General features: G+C 53.9%; 5 protein-coding genes across 5 annotated transcripts; 4 read left to right on the top strand and 1 right to left on the bottom strand.

The window, feature by feature from the left end:
• Window positions 1-26: 26 nt before the first annotated feature.
• Window positions 27-1,449, bottom strand: BGZ61DRAFT_360453 (uncharacterized protein; the record flags this gene model as incomplete). Its single annotated transcript, XM_046241173.1, has 4 exons — window positions 27-95; window positions 200-417; window positions 851-927; window positions 1,085-1,449. 4 exons carry the CDS (start codon window positions 1,447-1,449, stop codon window positions 27-29), a joined length of 729 nt encoding a protein of 242 aa, XP_046100385.1.
• Window positions 1,450-3,009: 1,560 nt separating this feature from the next.
• BGZ61DRAFT_457570 (uncharacterized protein) lies at window positions 3,010-4,610 on the top strand. Its single transcript, XM_046246665.1, has one exon. It carries the CDS (start codon window positions 3,183-3,185, stop codon window positions 4,248-4,250), a length of 1,068 nt encoding a protein of 355 aa, XP_046100386.1. The 5' UTR covers window positions 3,010-3,182; the 3' UTR covers window positions 4,251-4,610.
• Window positions 4,611-4,802: 192 nt separating this feature from the next.
• On the top strand, window positions 4,803-5,345 carry BGZ61DRAFT_536028 (uncharacterized protein; the record flags this gene model as incomplete). The annotated part of the gene is made up of 1 exon (XM_046254337.1): window positions 4,803-5,345. One exon carries the CDS (start codon window positions 4,803-4,805, stop codon window positions 5,343-5,345), a length of 543 nt encoding a protein of 180 aa, XP_046100387.1.
• Window positions 5,346-6,754: 1,409 nt separating this feature from the next.
• Window positions 6,755-8,057, top strand: BGZ61DRAFT_288534 (uncharacterized protein; the record flags this gene model as incomplete). Its single annotated transcript, XM_046238544.1, has 2 exons — window positions 6,755-7,594; window positions 7,653-8,057. Coding segments are annotated over 2 exons (1,245 nt in total), but the record flags the coding sequence as incomplete, so codon positions are not given.
• Window positions 8,058-16,727: 8,670 nt separating this feature from the next.
• Window positions 16,728-21,350, top strand: BGZ61DRAFT_457579 (uncharacterized protein). The gene is made up of 4 exons (XM_046246666.1): window positions 16,728-17,796; window positions 17,858-19,552; window positions 19,649-20,563; window positions 20,648-21,350. The coding sequence occupies exons 1-4, from the start codon at window positions 17,112-17,114 to the stop codon at window positions 20,857-20,859; spliced, it is 3,507 nt and encodes a 1,168-aa protein (XP_046100389.1). The 5' UTR covers window positions 16,728-17,111; the 3' UTR covers window positions 20,860-21,350.
• The last annotated feature ends 158 nt before the right edge of the window (window positions 21,351-21,508 follow it).

Consider the following 21,508-nt stretch of genomic DNA (forward strand, 5'->3'; position numbering starts at 1 on the left):
AGATGCCTGACAATGGGATGGTCGAATCATCGTCTAATACACAAATCTGTTCGGAGGACCCATTTTTCGCCCGCTGTGACCTCGCGACCCTCGTGCTAGATTGATTAGCGGCGTCAGCCATCGAGAGTCGCTTCAAGCCTCCAACGGATCTTGGATTCTGAGGGGAAAAGAGAAAACACCCCGGAAAGGTAGGGCTTACGAGAAGGCAGTCGTCACCGTGCTTATGCAGGAGGAGCATCCCCGTCTCCAGAGGCACAGCAATTTCCTCTCGCGGAGACTTGCGGTCGCGTGGGTAGAAGACCGTCTCCCCTCCGACGCAGCCTTCGGCGGCTGAGGTCAGGTAGAGGAGAAGCGTCCACGTGGTGCGGACGGCGGCCGGGGGATCCAGCGGCAACGTCAGGTTGTTCGAATCGTCATCTAGGTTTAGCCACCGGCAGTCAGCTACAAGTAGGATGTGGATCTGTGATGTCAACACCAGGGCCAGGCAGTTGACAGGTAGGAGAGTGCAAGAGTGGCGCCGTCAGTGCATAATCGAGCTGAGCGAACAAGAGGAACACTAGTTCATGACAGGTTGGGATCACAGGCCGGGGCAACGGATGCGGCAGGCCGGAACGATGAGAAACTCGAGCGGGCGACAAGTACCGAGACTGACGAGAGGTAGCACACCCGAGGGTGTGAGACATCGTTTGTTAGTTGACGAGGCGAGGCAGGGCAGTGGTGAAGAATGAAGTTGGAGTGGAGTGTTTGTTAGACCGTTGGAGGGAGGGAGGGAGGGCCGTGGGTTGTGTTATGGATCAACCAACAACAGATACCCGTAGGTAGCCAAGACGGTCGCGGAACGTGTACGTACAATGGCAATCGAAGTACTGGCCCTGGGAATAGCGGTACACCCGGATATTTGGGCTCAACCCGACGAGTTCACCGCCCCTGCAAATCAGTCAGTTTGCAATCTCGGCTGCAAAGACCAACGCAGTGCAACCATATTGCTTTTGGGACCGCGTGTGAATGGGTGTTTCCGATGCAGGGTGTCCAACGGACAATGTGTGACAGAGCCTTGTCCAGCTGGAAAACAAAGCAAACTCACCAGCGACCCTGGGCATCTCCACCCTCCAACAGCGCCTCTTTGAGACCTGTCTCTTCCCAGAGGCGAATGGCAAAATCCGGGCTGTCGACTTGGAACCGGTCGTTGACTCGAACGGCCTCCCCCCGCTTGGGGCGACCGGGAGTCGTATGCAGCGGCAATGTCTTGAGAAAGCTCACATAGTCTCGGCAGAGGGAGCGGGGAAAGAAGGAGGGGACAAGCACCACCTTGGAGGTCAAGGGGTGTGGGTTGAGTGTCAGGTTGACGACGGGCAACGGAGGCTTGAAGGCCGGCCAAGATGGGGGCGGTTGGGGCGTCGGCGTCGGCGCCGGGGTCTTGGAGGACTTGGATCCTTTGGGTTTGGGCATGGCGATGCGATGGGATCGGATCGAGGGCCGCCGATTCGGAAGCGGTGCCTTGGAGAGAGTGTCGGACCGCGATTTTGATTTTAGAAGCAATGACGCGAGGTGTGTGCCGGTACGGAGTATCTGGACTTGCATCAGTCTGCCGGTACGTACACAAATAAACAACCAAGCGCAGGGAGGCCTGTGAGGGTTATGCCGCTCCACGACCCAAGCGCCAAGATAGGCGAAATGGCGACTAGGAAGAGTTCCGTAGTTGGCCCGCACGTCAATGGGCTGTACTATGGGTCCATTGCATAGTACTATGATAGTAGTTCAACCAAGTGCCACAAGTGGACCACGGATCACAGCCAAGTGGGCACGCCATCAACATCAACGGAACGCGGCCCTGTATCTGAATCGTGTGAGAGCCGCCGGCGCCCGTCGGGCCCCTCCTCCCGCTGGGACTGGCCCAGGCGCTAGATGCACGAGACAGAGCATTGGGTTTGGCGGGAGTGGACCAACAGAGGTCGTGAAGCGCAGAATTGCTTTTGAGAGCCGAGTTGGGTAGGTTGCAGGTGGGCAACCTGGGCTTTGTCTGCACCATGCTGACGGCCACTGGCCATGCACCGAAGGTGGCGAAGAAGACGGCTGACGGCTGACGGCTTGGACATCCGTAGGTACGGATGGCGGCCTTGCTGCTGAACCGAAGCCAGGGACCTGGGTTGGTGATGTTCGAGCTCAGGTGCCGAGGTGGCAGGGCGGGTCGCAGCGTGTGAGTGGCGCTGGCGATCACGATGGATGATGACCTACTTAAATAGGTTGCAGCAGTGCTCCAATGGCAGGGCGGAGCGGTGATCGACAGTGCCAGCCCGATACTGGTAGGTCCCTGGAGCGCACGAGGCGGCGTGTGCGAGCAGCATGCGATTTGCTCGGAGCGATGCGATTGCCATTGGCGAGGGAGAGTCCTTGCAGTTGAAATACAAGGAGAACGGCAGAGAGGTCAGAGACATGGCGGCGGCATCCTTGTAGGCGGACTTGCAGAACCCCGCCGCATGCATCGAGATGTGTCTGCTAACGTCACTGTGTCATGCCGATGCGCCATCATTTCCTGCCAGAGATTGAGAGAACCTGGGAGTTGCTTTGTGGGGAAACACAAACGCCCGCAGCTGGTACCTAGGTAGTTAAGTAGGTCTACATTCTGCCATTCTTGCGCAGGGAGGCAGGTTTATGTGTGTCAGTGTGTGCCTGCGCGCATCTGCCCAGCCAACATGTGCGTCTTGGTTGCATCGGCTATTGGGCGAGTACGGAGATGTGCAGTAGCTATCTTTGCCTCGTCAGCTCAAACAATCAATCGTCTTGTGCCTGCGTCGACCCCATATCCATGCCTTGATTCTGTGCGCTTTCCGAAATCAACACTAGGGGTCACTATAGCGTCTAGTGTTATTCGCAGCCTGGCAATAACACCCACCCCGTCCAAGACAAATCTCCCGACTGGATGTCAACTCCCCGGCTTTCATAGGTCGACGTGGGTTTCAAACCAAGGGCTTCTTCCCATTCCAGCTTCGTACAGACGCAACTTTAGCCATTTCCTCGCCGTGTACAGTGACTTTGCCCAAAACGTGCTGTGGTTGGGCCTGCCTCCCTTCCTTGGCCCGGTACGACGCTGCCGAGCTGGACAGCGCAATTCATTTTTCGAGGGCTGTGCGGAGTGGCGGGTAAAGAATTGCTTCTGCAGACGCCCGCGCCTGGGGAAGGATATGCATCCGAGAATGCGAGGCCCCAGGATTAGCATAACGTGCCTGTTATATCCGTTGCCCACAATCCCATATAAACCCCATCCAGGGGTGGCCAATTGCTGGGTAGATTCCGACCGGTCTCCTTCACTCAGTTCCGACATATCGATTATCACCTTCGCCTCGTTTTCCGCAATGTTGGTCAGTTTTGCTCTGGCAGCCATCGCAAGAGCCTTGGGCGAGACCCCCGAGCAGGACAAACCGAAGCCGACGGTAGCTATCACGTCCACTCCTCGACTGACCCGCACCATCCAACGTTTCGAATCGCTGTGTAGGGATTGGGCAGAGTGTCTGAGAGTTCAATATTACAACGTCGAGGACCCTGAGCTCGACAAGCTCTTTGCCAGGACAGCTCGGGTCATGTCCGGCTCGTCAATCATCTTCTCCGACATAAAGATGAAGACGAGGAGGGGCAGGGTGGAAATATCAAGCGGGGCCCTCGTCAAGATATTGAGGAATACACGAAAGGCCATCGTCTCAAGCCAAAGAATCACCCACACCAAAGAACTCCAGACATGGGTTCTTCCAACAAAGCCTCCGCCGGGAACTCCCCCGTCGGACCCAGCCTTCCAGGAATATCAACGTAGGAAGCGGATCAACGACAAAGCCCGCCTCCTGGTCGAGCGAAGGAAAAGGCCGGTGCAGTGTTGCATGTTTATCGCGCTGGCTCTGTTCCAGTTTCTCTACCCGGACGAAGTGCATGACTTTGTCGCCGAGTACGAAGACGAGATCGTTCATGAGACATTCGACCGAACCCTTTCAGTCGATGACGCGAAGACATACGAACGATTGCAATTGAAACACCACTGTCGAGCACGACTTACACCGCCACAAGGCAAGATGCCCAGGCGCGGGGTTCCATACGGAGAGCTTGCATGCATCCCTCGCTTTGTGCGAAACCCAATGGCTTGCGGGGCGCCCATTGTGACCAACCAGTACCGCGTCAAGAGTAATGCCCCCTTTCTCCGCATGTTGCATGGCATGACTGACATAAGAATTCTGCAGAAGCTGAGAGGGAGTACATCAATCTAAACCGAAATAACAGGCCGCAGCACCTTGGCGTTGCAACGCCCACAACCCGCAACCTTTCGGGCGATGAGTCGGTGAGCAGTTAGGGCCTCAACTGTGAGGCAGCGATGACTGCATTGACGGCCCCGGCCAGGTTGCCCTGAAGGATCGGTGAGAAAACTACAAGAGGATGAAGAGATACGGCGGAACGCGGCCCAATTTGAGGTTGGGCCGTCTTGCTTTTGCATGTAACATGGGAATTACCAGCGATCCGTGGAGTAACGTAGTTCTCCCAGCGATCAGGGGGAAGAGAAGAGGCGTCAAGGAAGTTATACATGCATGCGGGTAAACAGAATAGAAGTTATCAATTTAATGACATATGCATAAAACGGGGTTCTGATTTTGTGTTTGCAGTGAGCTCGCGAGCGTGTTGAGTTCCTAGCATCCAAGGCTCTCTCAGGAACGGCACGGCAACAAAAAGCATATCGATAACGCACCGGAGCCACTGTGGAACCTTGCATTACCATCTCTTTTCCTAATTCGACTCCCCGGCCATCAATGGCAGGCGCCTTCGCCATGTCTGGAACCGCCAGTACTCCAGCGCCTCAAACAACCACCAACACCACCACCAACACCACTAGTGCTTCATCTCAAAACACACCACCGCCTACATCATCATGGGGGCGCCCACTCAAGCAGTTCGGGTTCCTATTTGCCGGGGCCGGATTCATGGCCGCATCAGTAGCCATATCACGACGCTCGGTGATGCGAAGGCGGCTAGATGCCATCCCCAAGTTCTACTCGTCTAACAGAGACCCAGTCGCCTTCGACTCTGCAGACCGGTCAGCGCTTGCTGCTCAGGCATTGGGCCTGGCAACGCTCAATGTTATGAGCTTTGGGGTCATGCTAATTGCGGGCATTGCCTGGAGCTTTGATCTGAGTTCGATTGAGGAGCTCCAGACCAGGACCCGAGCCGTCACGCGACGGTCGGGGGCTTTGTTCGTGAACCCTGAGGATGAATCCGAGATGAAGCATATGATGGAAGACCTCATGTCGCGTATGGGTATGGAAAAGCCGGCGCCACCAGGGAAGGAGGAGGAGGGAGCCAAGAAGGATTGAGAACATGACACAGTCTCGCACACCACAGCGATCTCCGAAGTCTTAGTTCGGATATGTACAGTAGGGCACGATGTGACGGCCAGGGGCAAATTCGGAGCAAACTCACCACACTGCATGGGTTCGAACATGACATTCAATAGCAAACAAATGGGATCAATAAGATATCACAATCGTCCCCACCTGGTCTTACATGGCCTCAGCCTTCAAGCCCAGCCTTCAAGCCACGGTATCGATGGGCACTTTCGATATTCGCACTCCAGACAAACTCGGTCGGCTGGGAAATCCAGGGTCCTGGACATCGGGACTTGGCTCAAAAAATGGCATCCGGTCTATGACCTGTGTTGGCACCCCTCCCCTTTTCTTTTCCCAAGCAAGCCGTTCGGGGAGCCGGAGCTGTCTCCGCTACGAACCATGGCGGGCCAACAACACATGCGCCTGGATGGTGCGCAGTCGACTTGTTGCACATTCAAATCATTGCTTAGTTTGGGCCGATCACCCCGCCCCGACAGCCTCGTTTCGCAGGGACGAGCTGAAATTCCAACTCTAATCATGGCACACGGACATATTGCGGCATGTGAGGCGGTGCTATTGTCGTCATTGTGCTCTCCTTTGGTGAAAAAGGCCGAGTATCAGTATCAGGGGGGCAAGGTTGCAGTCAGCTGCCAAGGTGACAGAGCAATCCAGAGTTGCGGCCATCTCGAGGTCAGGGTCTCAAAGGATCAAGGTCCCAAAGGATCAGGGTCCCAAAGAAAGTGCAAGGTGCCCATGAGAAAAAGAAAAAGAAAAAAAAAAAGAAAAAAAGCAGCCCACTTGACATGTCTTCTTCTTCTGGGCGTCCAAGGGCCTCTCTCACTGGAGTTTCCAGCTGGGGCGATGTCTAGCCCAAGCCCTGCGGCTACCCATCGGCTTTTTTTTTGAAATATGCTGTTAACTGCAACTCGCGATGCCTCTGTCAGCCTCTGGTTTTCAAGATCGACGACAAGGGAACCCGGAAAACCGCTGGATTCGGAACTCCGCTCCGATTATGCTCGCGCATGCCTTAACTTAAGGCAGCAAGACGTCTAACCCAACGGAATGACAGGTTCGGTCAAGGCGTGAAACAATCCTGGTTAGTTGGCCGTGGCCAGCTGCCTCGATAGAGACATGTCATGGCGCTACGGTCGTTGTATCCATCTGTTGGGTCCCTAAGCGCACGGCGACCCCGGTCTTCCGACACATCAGGGCTGCGTGTTAGCTGTGTGCCCGATGCATTTCGGACGGACGACTGTGAATCCCATCCATCCATATAATTAATACCGAGGACATTCAGCGATGGATATAGTATTTGCATCTTTCCCATTCTTCTGGCCGTCTGATTACCCTTCACAATCAGCGCCAACACTGGCTTGTTGTGCTCCATCTACTGCGGAATGGCCGAGTTAGAACCCGACTTCCAGCTCCGCGTCTGGAGATACACATACACCGAGCGCAGCGGCGGCGGGACCATCTTGCTCAATTCTCCCCAGGAGTCCCAAGACGAACGGCACGATACCCTTGTCCTTCGCCAGGTGAACTCGGACGCCGAGAACAAGGTATGGATACAAGAACAGGCCTCGCGGTTCTTCAGAAGACATGGCCAGGCCTCTGCAGAACCCCTAATGGACGACGCCCATGGCGTTCTCGTCCGCGATGGCCACGCGTGGACTATCCCCAAGCAGGGCGAAAAGGCCGTCACCCACGAGTACTGCCGGGGAGATAGGGTGTGGATCGACCGCAGCCTGGTCCCGACACACAACATCGAGAAGGACGGAAACAAGATCCCAGTCGTTGACCTAGAATCCTTCAGCATATTCGAGGTTCCCTTCGACTACATCTCCTTCGTTCCCCAGCTCGTCAAGAAGGACGGCTCCGGAGAACAACACGCCGTGGCCGTTGGCCCTATCCTCAACACCTTCATAGGCAAGCGCAAAGCCAAGACCCAGATCTACTTCCGGTGGCCGGCTGACAAGCCGGACCAGGTGTCGTACGTCTGGCTGAACAGGAAGGACAAGAACGACCTAAAAGAGATAAAGGCCTTTGTCGAAATCGAATGCGAGGTCCAAAAGCAGGAAGCATTTAGAAACCACTGGCAGGCACTGACAAAAAAGCTCGCAAGGCTGGGGCTGCTGTTTGGCGACGAGATTGTCGACGGCCCCGAGGACCTCTTCGATTCGTCCAGCGACAGCGAAGGCGAGGATCTCGCCCTCCACTGGAAGATGGGACCGTCAGAGGTATTTAGAAGCCGTTCTACAGGCCGGAGACAGGTACTGACTTATTCCACTGCAGCAGGAGAACTGCTGTAATATGAACCCGTGTCCGGCCTTCAACAACCCCGAGCTGGATCTCGTCGCCACATACATCGGCGGCTACCAGTGGATGGAGCACTACCACGTCCAGGACGAAGACACGGACGAATGCCCCCGCGGCGCTGAGCACAAGGGACACTGCATCCTGCGCGACGACCGGACGAGATGCGCCTACGCTACGGATCGCGTGCGCCACACGTGCTGCAAGCTCCGGACGAATCCCCTCCTCCCAGGCCCGTACGGCGATCCGGACGATATGACGTTGTCGCTGTGGGAGACGACGGCCGCAGACGACAACTTCATCGACGTGTCGGGGAATGTGCGGACGAGGATGCAGTTGGAGGACCGCGACGAGATTCCGCCCGAGATGGAACGTCTGAGACAACAGCTTCTAGCCGAGCAGGTCGCGGCGGAACAGAACTCACCCGGAGGCGGTCATGTCCGGATGACAGACGCTTTCCAAGGATCAGTCGGAGACGCCATGACGATGTCTACTACTAGCGGCTTCCCTACTGTTCAGACATTCGGTGAACCCTTCAACCAGCCCTTCAACCCTCCCTTCGACCGAACCTTGATACAAGCGCCACCAGACTTGTCGCTCTACGGTTTTCAACCCCCCGAAGCCCTTCAGTTTTCAGCTCCCATGGCTTCAACCAATCCCTTTGACCCACTCGACACCTTCGCTTCGCAAGCGCCGGATCCAAGCGAGGGCCCCTACTGAGACTAGGGACCTTGCGCTTAGGACCGTCATCGGGGATCGTCGCTTCGTGTCTCACCGAGAACACCATCTTCTGGGCATTATGGCCTGATTTTTCCTCATCAAATACCTTGATAGCTTCGACGGGGCCCTAGCGGTTATCAGACACGACCCTTTCCGTCAACCACCATCACAACATGCCCGGTTTCCTGACATGTCTTTTTTTCTTTTTACCTTGTCCGACCACCGATTATAGTTATTAGACTAGAGTGCAATGCTCCATCACTAGAGCTCGTCAGGAGTATCGGCCGCAGCTATTGGGCACACGGCGGAGTTTTGAAGTTCCTTGGCTCTTTGGGGTAGATATTTTGGTTTGCATCATCACTAGTTAGAGCACAGCAACGCCTCGTTATTTGACAGGCAGGACACTCAACACACCACGGGTCGAGTTTCGGAGCTCGATTCCTCATTATTGCTACGTATTCCCATATTCCATATTCCACAACGCAACCAAATATAATTACAGTCCACCCAATAATACCTCGCGCCCCGACTCATCCCTCCGTTCCGTCATCATAACCCAGAACAATGCGACAACGCGACAACGCCCCGTCCCCATGCACAATCATATATCCTACCCATTCCCCTTGTCCTCTTTACAAAAATCCCTTGGTAAGGCTGGGCACCCGACTAAGGCTGCTCTTCCTCCTGGGCACATCGATAACAGACACATCGTCGCCCTCGCTAACCCGCCAGGGGCCCATGCGGCTGCGGACACTTCCCATGGCACTCCCTGAGCCCTTCTCGTTCCGCAGGTTCTTCCAGCCCTCCAGCTCTCGACCCAGGCGGAGAGCCTTCTCCTTCTCTTCGCGCAGCTCGCGCTCAGCTCGTCGGGCCGTCAGCTGGTTGGCGGACTCAGAGGACTGCAGCTCCTCAATCGTCTTTAGGAGTTTGTCGACCTTGTCGCGCATCCGGGAGACGTCTTCCGAGAGCTGAGAGTTCTGCTTGTCCTTGCGATCAATCTGGCCCTGCAAATCTTTGACGATTCGGTCTACGTTTCGGACTGAGCGTTGGGACTTGCTGCGCTCGTTCTCTTGATCCTCGAGTTGAGACTCAAGCTGTTACATATTAGTGCTAGTTCGGAAATGATGAATACTGTGTTTGAGTGCTTACCTCTTGAATGCGTTTGTGGAGGAACTTGATGTCCTGGCTTGCGCTCGAGTATCCCTTGGTCTCAAGGTCAACTAGCCTCAGCTGGGCCTCATTCAGGTTCTTCTCAAGTATAGCCTTTTGATGCTGCAACTGAACGGTGCTCTCCCGCTCAACCATAACGTCCTTCTGAACCTCAGTTACAAGGGCCTCGGCCCGGCGCATCTTCTCCACGGCAGCAGCAGCGATATCCTCCTGCTGGGCGAGGTTGGACTTGAGGTCGAGAATCTCCCTGTCCATGTTGGCGGCGTTGCGGAGGGATGGGCTTTCACCCTTGACGAGGTCCTCAAGTCCACTCTTGGCTTCCTCGAGGCGCGCTTCAACGTTGCGCTTCTCCCGGAGCAAGTGGTCACGCTCTGCGGCAATCTCGTCGACGGAAGACCTGAGAGTCCGGACCTGCGACAAGAGTGATACAACCTTGCTCTGGGCATCGTTATGGGCGTTGACGGCCTCATCGCGGGACGAGGCAACATCAGCCAGGGTCGACTCGAGGCGAGACTTCTCCTTGGACCAAGTTGAACTGTTCAGAACCTCATCGTCCCACTTCGACCTCAGCTCGTCAAGTTCTTCTCGGAGTCGGGTGATCTCAGCCTGCTTGAATAGCTTTTCCTCGCGAGCGAGATCGAGCTCGTTGGTCAGAGTGGCAAACTCGGCCTGATACTTCTTACGAGTCTGCTCCATGCTTGACTCCTTGTCCTCGATGTCCATGGCACGCTGGTTGCGGTAGTCTTCCAGCTCATGCTGAAGTCGCTTCTTAGCCTGAGTTGCCGCTTCCAAGTCAGTCGAGATGTCCTCGACCTTCTCCTCCAGTCGCTGGTTCTGGCGCTGCAGATCCTCGAGGTTGGCATCCATCTTCTGACGTTCTGACATGACTTCCGCGTAGGTATCATCAGCCTCCTTCGCTTGTGACTTGGCAAACTGCTCGGCGCGGTTGGCCTTAAGGACTGCGATTTCAGCCTGCTCTAACTTGCTGAAGTATTCGTCCGCGCGGCTCTTGTACATGTCGAGGCTTGAGGTAACGTCAACTAGTCTTGAAGTCTCCGCATCGAGTCGAATCTGGAGGTCCGAGAACTCTTGAAGGAGTTGGTTGCGGCTTTGGGCCTCATGTTCTCGAGCAAGCGTCATCTCGTGAAGATCAGACTTGGCGTCTCGAAGTTCAACCTCCGCCTTGGCACGGTCGTGCCGTAGTCGATCGAAGTGAACCTTGACGTCGGTCAACTCTGCCACAGCGTCCTTGTGGCTGTGAATCAGAGACCGCCGAGAGTCCTCCTGGCTGTTCAAGACTTCCAGGATCTCCTCATACGACCGGGTCTGGACATCCAGGAGTGAGAGCTCGCCAGATCTAATGGCTCGCTCCAAAACAGACACCTTTTTGCTAGAGTCATCAAGCATCTCGTGGAGACGGCTGTTCACCAACTCAAGCTTTTGCATACGGCGTATCGATGGGCTTTGCTCGTCGTACATGTCCGGGACAGGCGTGGTTCGATCCAATTGGCTTTGTAAATGTCGGTTTTGCATCTGAGTGATCTGAAGCTGATTCTGTAGCTCCTCAACCTCAGCCTTCAGATCCATCTTACTATTGAAGCTCAAGGTATCAACAGTCCTGTCTGACCGTGTTGAATCTTGGAGATGGTCGACATCCTGGAAACGGCGGGTGGGGGTGGAAGTGATCGAGTTGTTTCGCGCATGGACCTTGGCAGGCCGCCTTTGGGTTGGGGATCCGTGGAAAGGCGCCTCATTGAGGTGGATTTCCTCCAGCTTAGGGCGAGTGGGTGTGACATTTCGCGAGGCTCTTAGATCGGAAAGCTGATTCTCTGCGTTTGACCTCGCAGCTGTCTGCACGCGAAGGTTCTGCTGGAGCTCCTCAACCTTCCTCACGAGGTCAAAGTTCTTGATGAGAATCTGCTCGTCGTTTCCATCTGACTGGGGAGGAATGGGAACCTCTGGGTCAACAGTCCTCAGAATGCTCAACATCTGCGCCCGAAGCTCGTGAATCTCTTGGTCTCGAGAGTCTAGTGCAGATTGAAGAGTGCGAGCAGTCGTCTGAGCCTGGGTGCGAAGCTGCTTCTCCGACTCAATGGTTCGATTGGCCTCGGCGAGCTGAGCAGTGAAAGTGGAAGAGGCCTTCTCGGCGTTCCTGCTGGACTTGACCTCGCGAGCTACCTCATGGCTAAGGTCCTCAAGGTTGAGTTGGAGTTTCTCAGCTCTCTTCTCGAGAGAAGCAATGGAAAGCTGAGAATCACCCAATTGCTTGTGCAATTTAGTGTTTTGCTCCTCGAGTCTCGTCCTTTCCCGTTGAAGAGACACGACCTGACCACGAGACGCTTCGCTCGCACGGGATGTTGAACGGGCAATTTCAAGGCCCTTTTGTTGGAGTTTGTTCAACAAGGCCCGGTTGTCATTTTCAGACGCCATCAGCCGACTCTTGACAGTACCGAGCTCGCGCTCCATCCTCTCCTTGGCCTGGTCATTCTTGAGACCAAACTCACCAGATTCCAAGATCATCTTGTTGAGATCTTCAATCTGGTGGTTGAGGTTGGCACACTCGCTTTCGAACCACTGAAGTCGCTCTTGAGCTGCGTCGAGATCTCTACGAAGGCTGTCCTCGCGCTCGCGTGCGGCCTTGGTTGCTTGGCGTTCTCCGGCGTTCTCGGCCTGCACTCGTGCTTCCTCAGCCTGGGTCTTGGCAACACGAAGACTTCGGATTTCATTTCGAGCCTCGTCTCGCTCCTTCTCTGCAGTTGTCCGAGTCTCCATCATCCGCCTCAGAGTGTCTTGCTGGGCATAGAGCTCCTTCTCGATGATGATTTTGGATTCATTGAGGTGGTCGTATTCCTCTTTCAGAGACTCGTACTTGTGCTCGCCGAGAAGTAGAACATCATCGCGGGATTGACGCTCTCTGCTGAGATCCATCTGGGTCTTGTACAGTTCGTCCTTGAGATCTTTGATCTGAGATTCAAGCACCTGGCGGTTTTGGTCGGCCTGGGCGTCCTCAGACAGACGGGCCTCTAGCAGATTCTTTGCATCTTCTGCCTCCCTCTCTAGCTGGGAATGCCTCGAATTCATCGCCACCAACTCAGCTTGGATCTCACGGAATTTGGCTGCAGTCTTCTCCTTTTCAGCAGTGAGAGACTTCTTCTGGTCCTCCAGAGCCTGGCGCTCGTTCTCGAATTTCTTGTTATCTCTCCGAAGCATAACAAGCTCGCTCTCCTTCTGGCGGACAAGATCTTCGTAATCGGTAGATGTTTTCGAAAGCTGGGTAAGCTGTTGTTGGATATCCCGATTCTCCCTAGACAGCGTTGATTCGCGGAGTTTGACGGATTGAAGCTCCTTCTGAGCTGTATGGAGTTTCACTTCAAGATCCTGGTCGATCTTGAGAAGTTTGCTTTCCAAGTCTCGGGCCTTCCTATCCTTCAGAGAGAGTTGGCTCTGAAGCACCCGAACTTCGTCCTCAAGAGCTGCCTCCTTCTCACTCCTCTCTGATTGTTTTCGGGAGATCTCTTTGATAGAACCCTCCAACTCTGTCGTCTTTGCTACTAGCCGACTCTTCTCTTCCTCCAGCTTTGAAATGAGCGTCGCGGCCTGTTCGAGTTGCGAACGGTATGTCTCGACATCGCGTTCCGCTCGGTTCTTTGCTTCCAACAAGTCGTCCAGCTCATCCTCTAACCTCTCCTGGTCCTCAATAGCACCGGCTAGTTTGTCCTCAAGTTCAGCTTCTCGAAGTTGCAGGCGTTTGAAAATCTCCTCTTTGTCTAGAGCAAGGGCCCGTTCACTCTCGAGTGTCTGTTGGATTCGCACCATCTCGGCATGACAGTTGCGACGCTCGTCCTCAAGTTTATGGCGGGTTTCAGACTCCAGGCGCATTTTGTCGTTTAGCTGTTTGATCATGGCGTCCCGCTTCTTGACCTCGGTGGCAGTTCGAGTTGCTCCCAAGAGAGGCTTCATTTTCATGACAAGCTGCCACCATGGGTTTTCAGCGAGATCAAGGTAGACGTTGAAATTCCTTTGGATGATCCTGGTCGCCTCGGTGCGGAAGAGCCTCTTGTACGCTGACCGTCGTTTGATGAAACCTCTGGCGACAGATTGGAATCGTGACATGATCTCAGTGATCAAAGCATCTCGCTGCTCTTCGAGCTCAGCAAGCACGCCGGCTCTGAAGAAGACCTTCGTCAAACCAACACGGTAAAGTGCCTTGTCAAGTCCCAATTTCTCGAGCATGATAGTGGCCGCGGCTTGTCCCTCAACATAGCCCTTGGGCATGTTTTGACACAGAACTTCGTATCGTTGTCGGAACTCGGTGAAGGAAAGCCGATTGGGGAAACCAGTTCGCGCGATGCGAATTCCTTCGAGAACACCATTGCAACGTAGTTGGTCGAGAACAAGGAGATTATTGAATTGCTTGGGCTTCTTCTTGTGATTTGGAAGAATGCATCGCACGAAATGAGGATGAGTAGAGTGCAGCTGCGTCATCAAGCTGTGGAGTTGTTCCTTGTGTCTTTGAGCAACTGTCCGGAATAGTCCCTTCTTGACACGACTTCTTCCGCCACTGAGGTCATCATCTGTCTCCGCACAATCGGAGAACAGGGCGGCAATGTGCTTATCAGACGAGGCAGCAAGAAGTCGCGTGATGTTATCATTCAACGGGTCCTTGTTCTTCTCCAGCCATCCTTCGGTGGAGTATTCAACCTCGGCAGCATAGTGAGTTAGGATAAATCCTTGCCCAAGGCGTGATGGCCGATACTTGGTTGACTTCTTGTCCCACAGAGAATTCAACTTCTCCGTGAAGGACTTGTCCGTGGCTTTGGGCATAACGCAATCCTCATCGAGACATGAGAAGATGCCGATGGGGTTAGACAGCTCAATGAGGTCGATGGTTGGCTGCAGGTCACGACCGAAGTCAATGAACTTCCACTCGATCTGTTCCCTTGCATATTCCTCCTGCTCAAGGACAAACATGTGATGGTTGAAGAACTGTTGAAGCTTCTCGTTCGTGTAGTTGATACATAGCTGCTCGAAGCTGTTGGTGTCGAAAATCTCGAAACCAGCGATATCAAGAACTCCGATAAAGTGTGAATCGTCTAGGCCCATTCCAGTGCGATCAAGTTGTCGGTTAATGCGATTGACAAGGTCACCGAAGCCTCGCTCGTAAATGCCCTTTGAAAGAGCATCCAGACCGAGGCGGACCTGTTCCGGAGTTTGGACCTTCTCAACCCATTCCCGACCGGCTTTGACCTTGGGATGAAGCAAGCCCTGGAGGAATGGCTCTAAAGGAACTCCCAGCAGTTTGCAAACCTTGGCAGCCTGCTCCTTTGAGTCAGCGGCAAGGCGAGCTTGATCGGCAGCTCGACTCTCTTTAACAACGCTGATGTTGCCAAGATGCAAAACGGCTGCGATTGTACGAAGAATGGCTACTTGGTCTTTGTCGGAGAAGCCCATGACTCCGAATGCCTCCATGAGGGATTCCCATTCTTCGTTATCTGAAATCCCGACAATTGTGTTATGGCCGTCTCGAGTATAGGAGAAATCCTCAATAGTCAAACCATCGAGGAGGAACTCCTTCTTCAAGCGAGAGCTTGCGCCCTTCAACAGTTGATAGAAGATGTGGTAGTTTCGCTCGTGGGGGTTTATTCGCACCACCCTAGACTTCTCCAGGAGATACCAATCGATGAAAGCGCCAGAGATTGCACCCGTTCGACTGAACTCAATACGAATGAACTTGCCGAAACGAGAGGAATTGTTGTTTCGGACAGTTTGAGCGTTTCCGAAAGCTTCTAGAATCGGATTGGCGCGCAAAATTTGCTGGGATAGGTTTGAATGCTGCGTCTTGTTCTTGGTGAAGGCTTCGGATTGAGCGACGGCCGCGAGGTACTGGATGACCTTTTTGGTGTTTTCCGTCTTTCCCGCACCGGATTCACCGGTGACAAGGATACTCTGGTTTTCTCCTTCGTCGACAAGATTTCGGTACGCTTCATCTGCCATGGCAAAAATGTGAGGCTTGGTATCCTCACGGCTTCGGCCTTTGTACATATTGATGTAGTCATTGTTGTATATAGGTAGCGGACAGTACGGATTGACTGTGACCAAGAAGAGACCGGAATAGGTGTAGATTAAGTCGGCCTGGTATCTCATATGTAGGTTGTGAACGACGGAGGCTTCGTTCAAGTGGGTCAATTCGGCCATGTCGTTAACCTTGTCGAACTTGGTGGGGTTGACTTTGTCGACGCTGTCGGCGTCGACTTCTCGTTGCTGTGGTGGTGTTAGTCCCCGTCCCGAGATTATCCGCTGCCATGCTTACTGTTCCATCGTCGCACTGGACGAGTAGCTGATTGTCTTCAAGCTCTTCGACGACCCAGCCTCGTACAAAGGCGTTCTGCGGATCTTTAACCCACACATATCGTTTGCCTGAGAAGTCGTTTTCCCCCTCGATTCCCTTGACGGTGTCATGATTCCGTTTCATCTCCTCGGACTTGATGAATGAGGGGGCGAATGTGCCTGTCGGTGTTGAATTCCTCGATTCGCTGCGGTGTTGTCGTGGTCCGGCGTTGGAGAGGCCGTGTGACGTGGGGAGAGATGTATTCGATTGTGTGCGGTTGTGGGCAGGCGGTGTTGACAATCCGGGGACCATGGATGTGGAGAAGATGGCGGACACCGGTCGTCCGGTTGCGGTAGAAGCAGTCGAAGCCGGCGAGGCAGATGTTGTCCGCGCAAAGGGGTTATTGCGGCGTTGCGTCATGTTGGCGTTGAAAGCCATCGCGGGCCAAATGCATCAACAGCACCTGGTTCGTAGAAACGTGTGCTCCCCTCCACGTGGTGATGCGCTCGCGTGTAAACAATGTGGGCGCGAGGTAGAAATAATGTGATATGGTCCCGAAGAAGGTAAAACAATGAGATGCACACGCGCACCGGTCGCAATCACACCTTCATGTGGAATGTCGTCAAGCAATGCAATCTGAAGATGGGATGCGGCCTGGTGGTCGAGGACGGGCAGTAGCGGCATGGACAGGGATACAGCTGTCACGGTTGCTGGGGGCGTCGAGCGCCAAAGTAAACAAACCATCACACGTGATGTTACATAAGGCAGCTTTTTTGCGCTAGCCCGCATATGGCATGGACGGCGGTGACGCAGCTCTTCAGAAACAGACGAATTTCCATCGCACAGTTCACCACATCAGGCATCTTCATCGCATCCGACGAGGATCCCCCATTTTGCCTCGATAACGCCGCTGTCGCGATTCATTTAGCAGCAGACCTCCAGCTGATTGATGCATATGTACACGGAACCCTCGTACGAACCCGAGCCTGCGTTTCACGACATCATCAATTTGCCCCAGCCGATAATTTTGAACCCCGTCGCAGTGACGAATATTCACCCTTTTTGAGCAAATCGTCCCCCCCAACCTAGCCGCTGCCCGGGTTGCTGAAATACAGTGCTTGCTTTCCAAAGCTTGATGTTGTAAGGAGCACGTCGACACACGCGTCGGTCGAACGTGTATACTAGACGGTGTGAGGTGGCCTACGCGCCTTGCCGCCCTTGCAATGAGTCAATATGGATCTGGTTTTGGCCCTCCCCAGGGTTACCAACCGCCGGACGCCTATTCGCACGCGCCGCCGCCTGCGTATACTGCACCGCCATATCAGTCGAGCGAAACCGCCCAAACCCAACACCCTGGACATGGAAGGGTTACTCTGGAATCGTATGAGTATAACCGTCAGGCGATACCAGGCTTGGGCTTAAACTTTTCCAACAATGCTGTGAATTGGCAGCAAGCTTGGGCGAATGGAGCACCACAACCTGAGGCGGAACGACCACAAGCAGGACCGACCGAGCGCATCCCGACCATCGAACACGTCGTGAGAAGTCCGCCGGCAATCCAAACAAGGCTGACGGCTAACCGAGTCGCCGACAATACTGCGGAAGAAGGGGAATTGAGTGAAGGAGAGTTGGAAGATATTTACGAACCTGGCCAAGTGGAAGAGCAGGCAAGTGGTCGCCCTCCTTCAAATGGCCTACCTCTCCTGCCCACTGCCTCTTCTCTGCGCCACCCTGGTGAGGTTCCTTCACAGCCACAAACTTATCGTGCAGTTGGGAAGGAAGCCTCGACTGCACGATACTGGGACCCAGAGCAATCAGCACGAGAGCGATCTGGTTCATATTCCCCGTATCTTTCCCCACGAGAGATTCACTCTAACGATCAAGCAAACTCGCCATCAGATGGTATTGGTATGTTCTGATGAAGCTTATGCTCTCCTGATTCGGGTCATTTTCGCTGACATTCGTCCAGATACCCCACGAAGTCAGATGAATGAGGACAGAGTCGAGATTTCCGTGTCAACCAAATCCATGCACGTGGACCAGACCGAACGGCAACCCGGCTTGATGGAGGAATCAACCAACAGATCCATCGACGAGGCCAAAAGACGAGCTCAAGACGCAATTCTCCGTCTTTGGCCACTGAATATTCGGTACCAGAACTACCTCGATGAAGGGATTGACAGGCAACTCCTCGACGGCCTCTTTACGGAATTGGGTCTCGATTCAACCAGAACGAAAGCTATCGCAGAACTTCCCACCACGTCCCCACCGATACAGCGTAAAGAGCCCCCGAAGGAAATTCCCCATGTGCAAGATGACGGAAAAGAATCCGATCATGCGAATGGGCACTTGGACAGGGCTACAAAGCCAAAGGACAAGTCCGAGGAGCGGAAGGATCGAATTGCACGGCTGTTAGCGGCCAAGGGATCGAAGTCCGCCGTTGCCATTCCCGAAGTCGCCGTCCCCGGAGTTGCTGTCCCCGAAATCACTACTGTACGGGTTCCACCTACGGCCCCCAGTGCTATGTTGCCGAATAAGACGCAATCGGAGAAGTCGAAATTAATCCAGCAAAAAATGGAAGCTCTAAAGAAGTCTCGGGCGAACAAAACCGCTCACACCGAGGGCTCTGCCACACCCGCTACTGACAACAACGTCGTGAAACCTCCAGCGCTATCAAGCGCACCTGGTTTGGACAATGTACCTGGGCCTTCTGCCTCGGCTATCATGGTCGATCAACCTCCTGCAACGTTGGAAAGGTCCGAGTCCCACGGTGCTCCTTCGATTCCAGGACTATTTTTATCATCTACGCCCCAGGCATCTCCGGTCGTCAATCAACGCAAACGACCTGTCGCTGCTGATTTAAACGAGAACTCAGCCTCCAACGCTCATAAACGTCCGTTCGGCCAAAACAGAGAGTCGCGACCATTTCTTATCGATGTCAGCGATGACGAAGATGATGCTGAAATGGAGATCGACTCCCCTGAACTGCGACCTTCTTCAATTCACCGTCCCACCACCCCCACTGAGAAAACGGCATCATTTCGCGACCATCCCGCGCTCTCAGACAACTTATCCCATCGGCAGTTATCTAGCCCTAAAGCCGTGAGCACGCCGACTGGTCAGGGTAGTAGTGGAAGCAGCATGTATGATTTGGAGAGCATGAACAAGAAAATTGAGGACATGAAGCGCAAAATCGCGGAAGCCGAAGCCCGTAAGAAGGCAAAGCTGTCAAGCAACGGGACCCCTTCTGTCCCTCAATCACAGGTCCAATCCAAGGAGGGAAGTGTGGATACAACACATATCGCATTGCCGACACCTGGAGTGATGACACCGTCAGGGACAGACGCTGAAGAGGACGGGCGGTCAACCCCATTGCCTTCTCAACCAACACCAGAACAATCAAGGAAGTTGGGGAAAGTACGGGGGCAAAAAGGACAGACCAAATCTCCTCTGCGCTCTCGTGCGGCCAGCGCACGGTTGCCAGTTCTTGAAGCTTATCGAAGCGAACAGACCCGGCAGCTAAAACACTTGCAATCCGAAGTCGCTAGAATCGAAAAAGAGATTCAAGCTAGTTTGCAAGAAGAAGAGCGGCTGCGAGAAGAAGTCATCGAGTCAGAGCCAGATGCGGAATCACAGGATGATTCTGAATTAGAGGACTTGTCAAGTGAGTCCTGGTATCCAACTCGCTCGACTCGACCAGAACCTGGATTTGAATTTGTGAGCGAATTTGAATCATTTAGGAGACTAATCCCCGGTCTAGCTGAGCCACATATCGGGCCCCAGTCCACGGACTCCCATCTCGAACATTCCATAGAAACGATCAACCGCGTTTTGCCAACGAACGAAAAGTTGGAGAGCCATGGATCGTCCAGCAGGGAGAACCCCAATGTGTCGACCGATGCAAGAACCCATGATCAAGTTGTTGACGTCACAGGCGGCCAAGGAATCGACGAGGAGACCGGTTACATGCGACATGATAGTGTTGCTGACTATACCGCTGCCTCCCCAGAAGATGCCCTGGCCCCTGTAGATGGCACTTCGGCCGCTGGGGAAGATGCCCAATCAGGCGAGATATCCTCGGACCCGGAGACCGACGTTGCCATGGAAGAGGATGCCGATTCGAGTAGCGAAGAGGATAACGGAGGGTCATTGGATGGCTACGAGCCAACCGTGGCGGGTGTTGAGATCCCCAACGCTCAGTCCCCTGCAAAGTCGGCCTCCTGGAGTCCTCCCCCTCCAGGTGAAGATGCCGTTCTGGAGACTAGTGATACTGACTTACAGGGTGTTTCCGCAACCTCGCCTGTTACTCAACCAATCTCAGCAGCTGATGGAGGCTCGGCCTCGGTGTCTGAGTCTGGCAGAGAAGTAGACCTACTCCACAACGAAGAGTTGACTCGTACCCTGACATTGAAGCAGGTTGAACAGGCAACAGAGGTCTCGGACTCTGGAGCCTCCAAGTCCACGTTTGCCCCGTACGAAACGCCTCTTCAATACTTCCGCGCATACCGATTTCACCCCAAGTTCAAAGATTCTATTGCTGGGGGGCTTCGTTCGTTAACCTACAGCAATAAGATCGATGTCAAGAGGGAAGTATGCCCAGATCAACTTGCTGGAGCTGTTTGCCCGAGAGGCAATCAGTGCGAGTTCCAGCACTTTGAAAACATGAAAGCGCCGGGTATGTGCACCTTTGCTCACAGCCGGAGGAACGACAACGGCATTACGCCTTTGAGGTGAGCGCTAACGTGCCGATGGGCAATAGATGACCAGATTCTGCTTCAACTTGGCGCCTATGGTAACTACGAAGGAGAGCAGAAGCAGAAGTACATTACTGGGCTTCGAGATTTACTCACTGGATTCCGCAATCGGAAGATTAAGGACTTCCAGGCCATCAGCGAGGGAATCATCGAGTATCGAGCCCAATTCCACGGCGACAAGACGAAGATCCTCCCCTTGGGCAGCGTCTCCATCTGACCGTCAGGCAGATGTCATGTCTCTTGACCGAAGCCTTTCCCCCTTTTCGTAATCCCAGCCCGTCCATAACTCGTATGATCCATACCATCCACGGCCGTTGCACATACCCGGTCGACTGGTGGTCATTAGTTTGTTGCACGGCTCGTGAGCATAGCGTCTTCATTTTATCTCTCATCTAGCATTTACTGCCCCCTTTGGCGAGTTCCTTTACAGCATACGATACCCTCTTGTGTCATCTTTTCTGGTGGCCTTTCTTTGCATTCTTGCAGTAGCCTGGCGTGGGTGGAGGGCAGATTCATGGCCGGAGCATGGTGGGAAATAAGTGGAAAAAAAAGAGAGAGCAAGGAGAGAGGAGCCATTCCTGCTTGAAAAAGAAATCAACTGACTTGTTGATGGAGTTGCTTCTTTACGCATCAAGGAACCGGACGGTTCTAGCGCAAAGCTGATGTAAGAGGTAGATAGGTGTGTGAATATACTTGATCTGGATTCAATTGGTGTAAATTTGTTCCTCGTGCAAAAGTGTAATGGGCTGTGAAGCTTATTGTTCTAATTTATACACACAATGGGTGGCGTACTCTGTTTATTCATGGATTATGCCAGACCAACAATCTGCGCTGCCGTCGGATCTGAGATTTCGACGTTGGGGGGA

The sequence above is a fragment of the Ilyonectria robusta genome (genome assembly GCF_021365365.1).
Source record: "Ilyonectria robusta strain PMI_751 chromosome Unknown BGZ61scaffold_19, whole genome shotgun sequence".
NCBI classification, from domain to species: domain Eukaryota; kingdom Fungi; phylum Ascomycota; class Sordariomycetes; order Hypocreales; family Nectriaceae; genus Ilyonectria; species Ilyonectria robusta.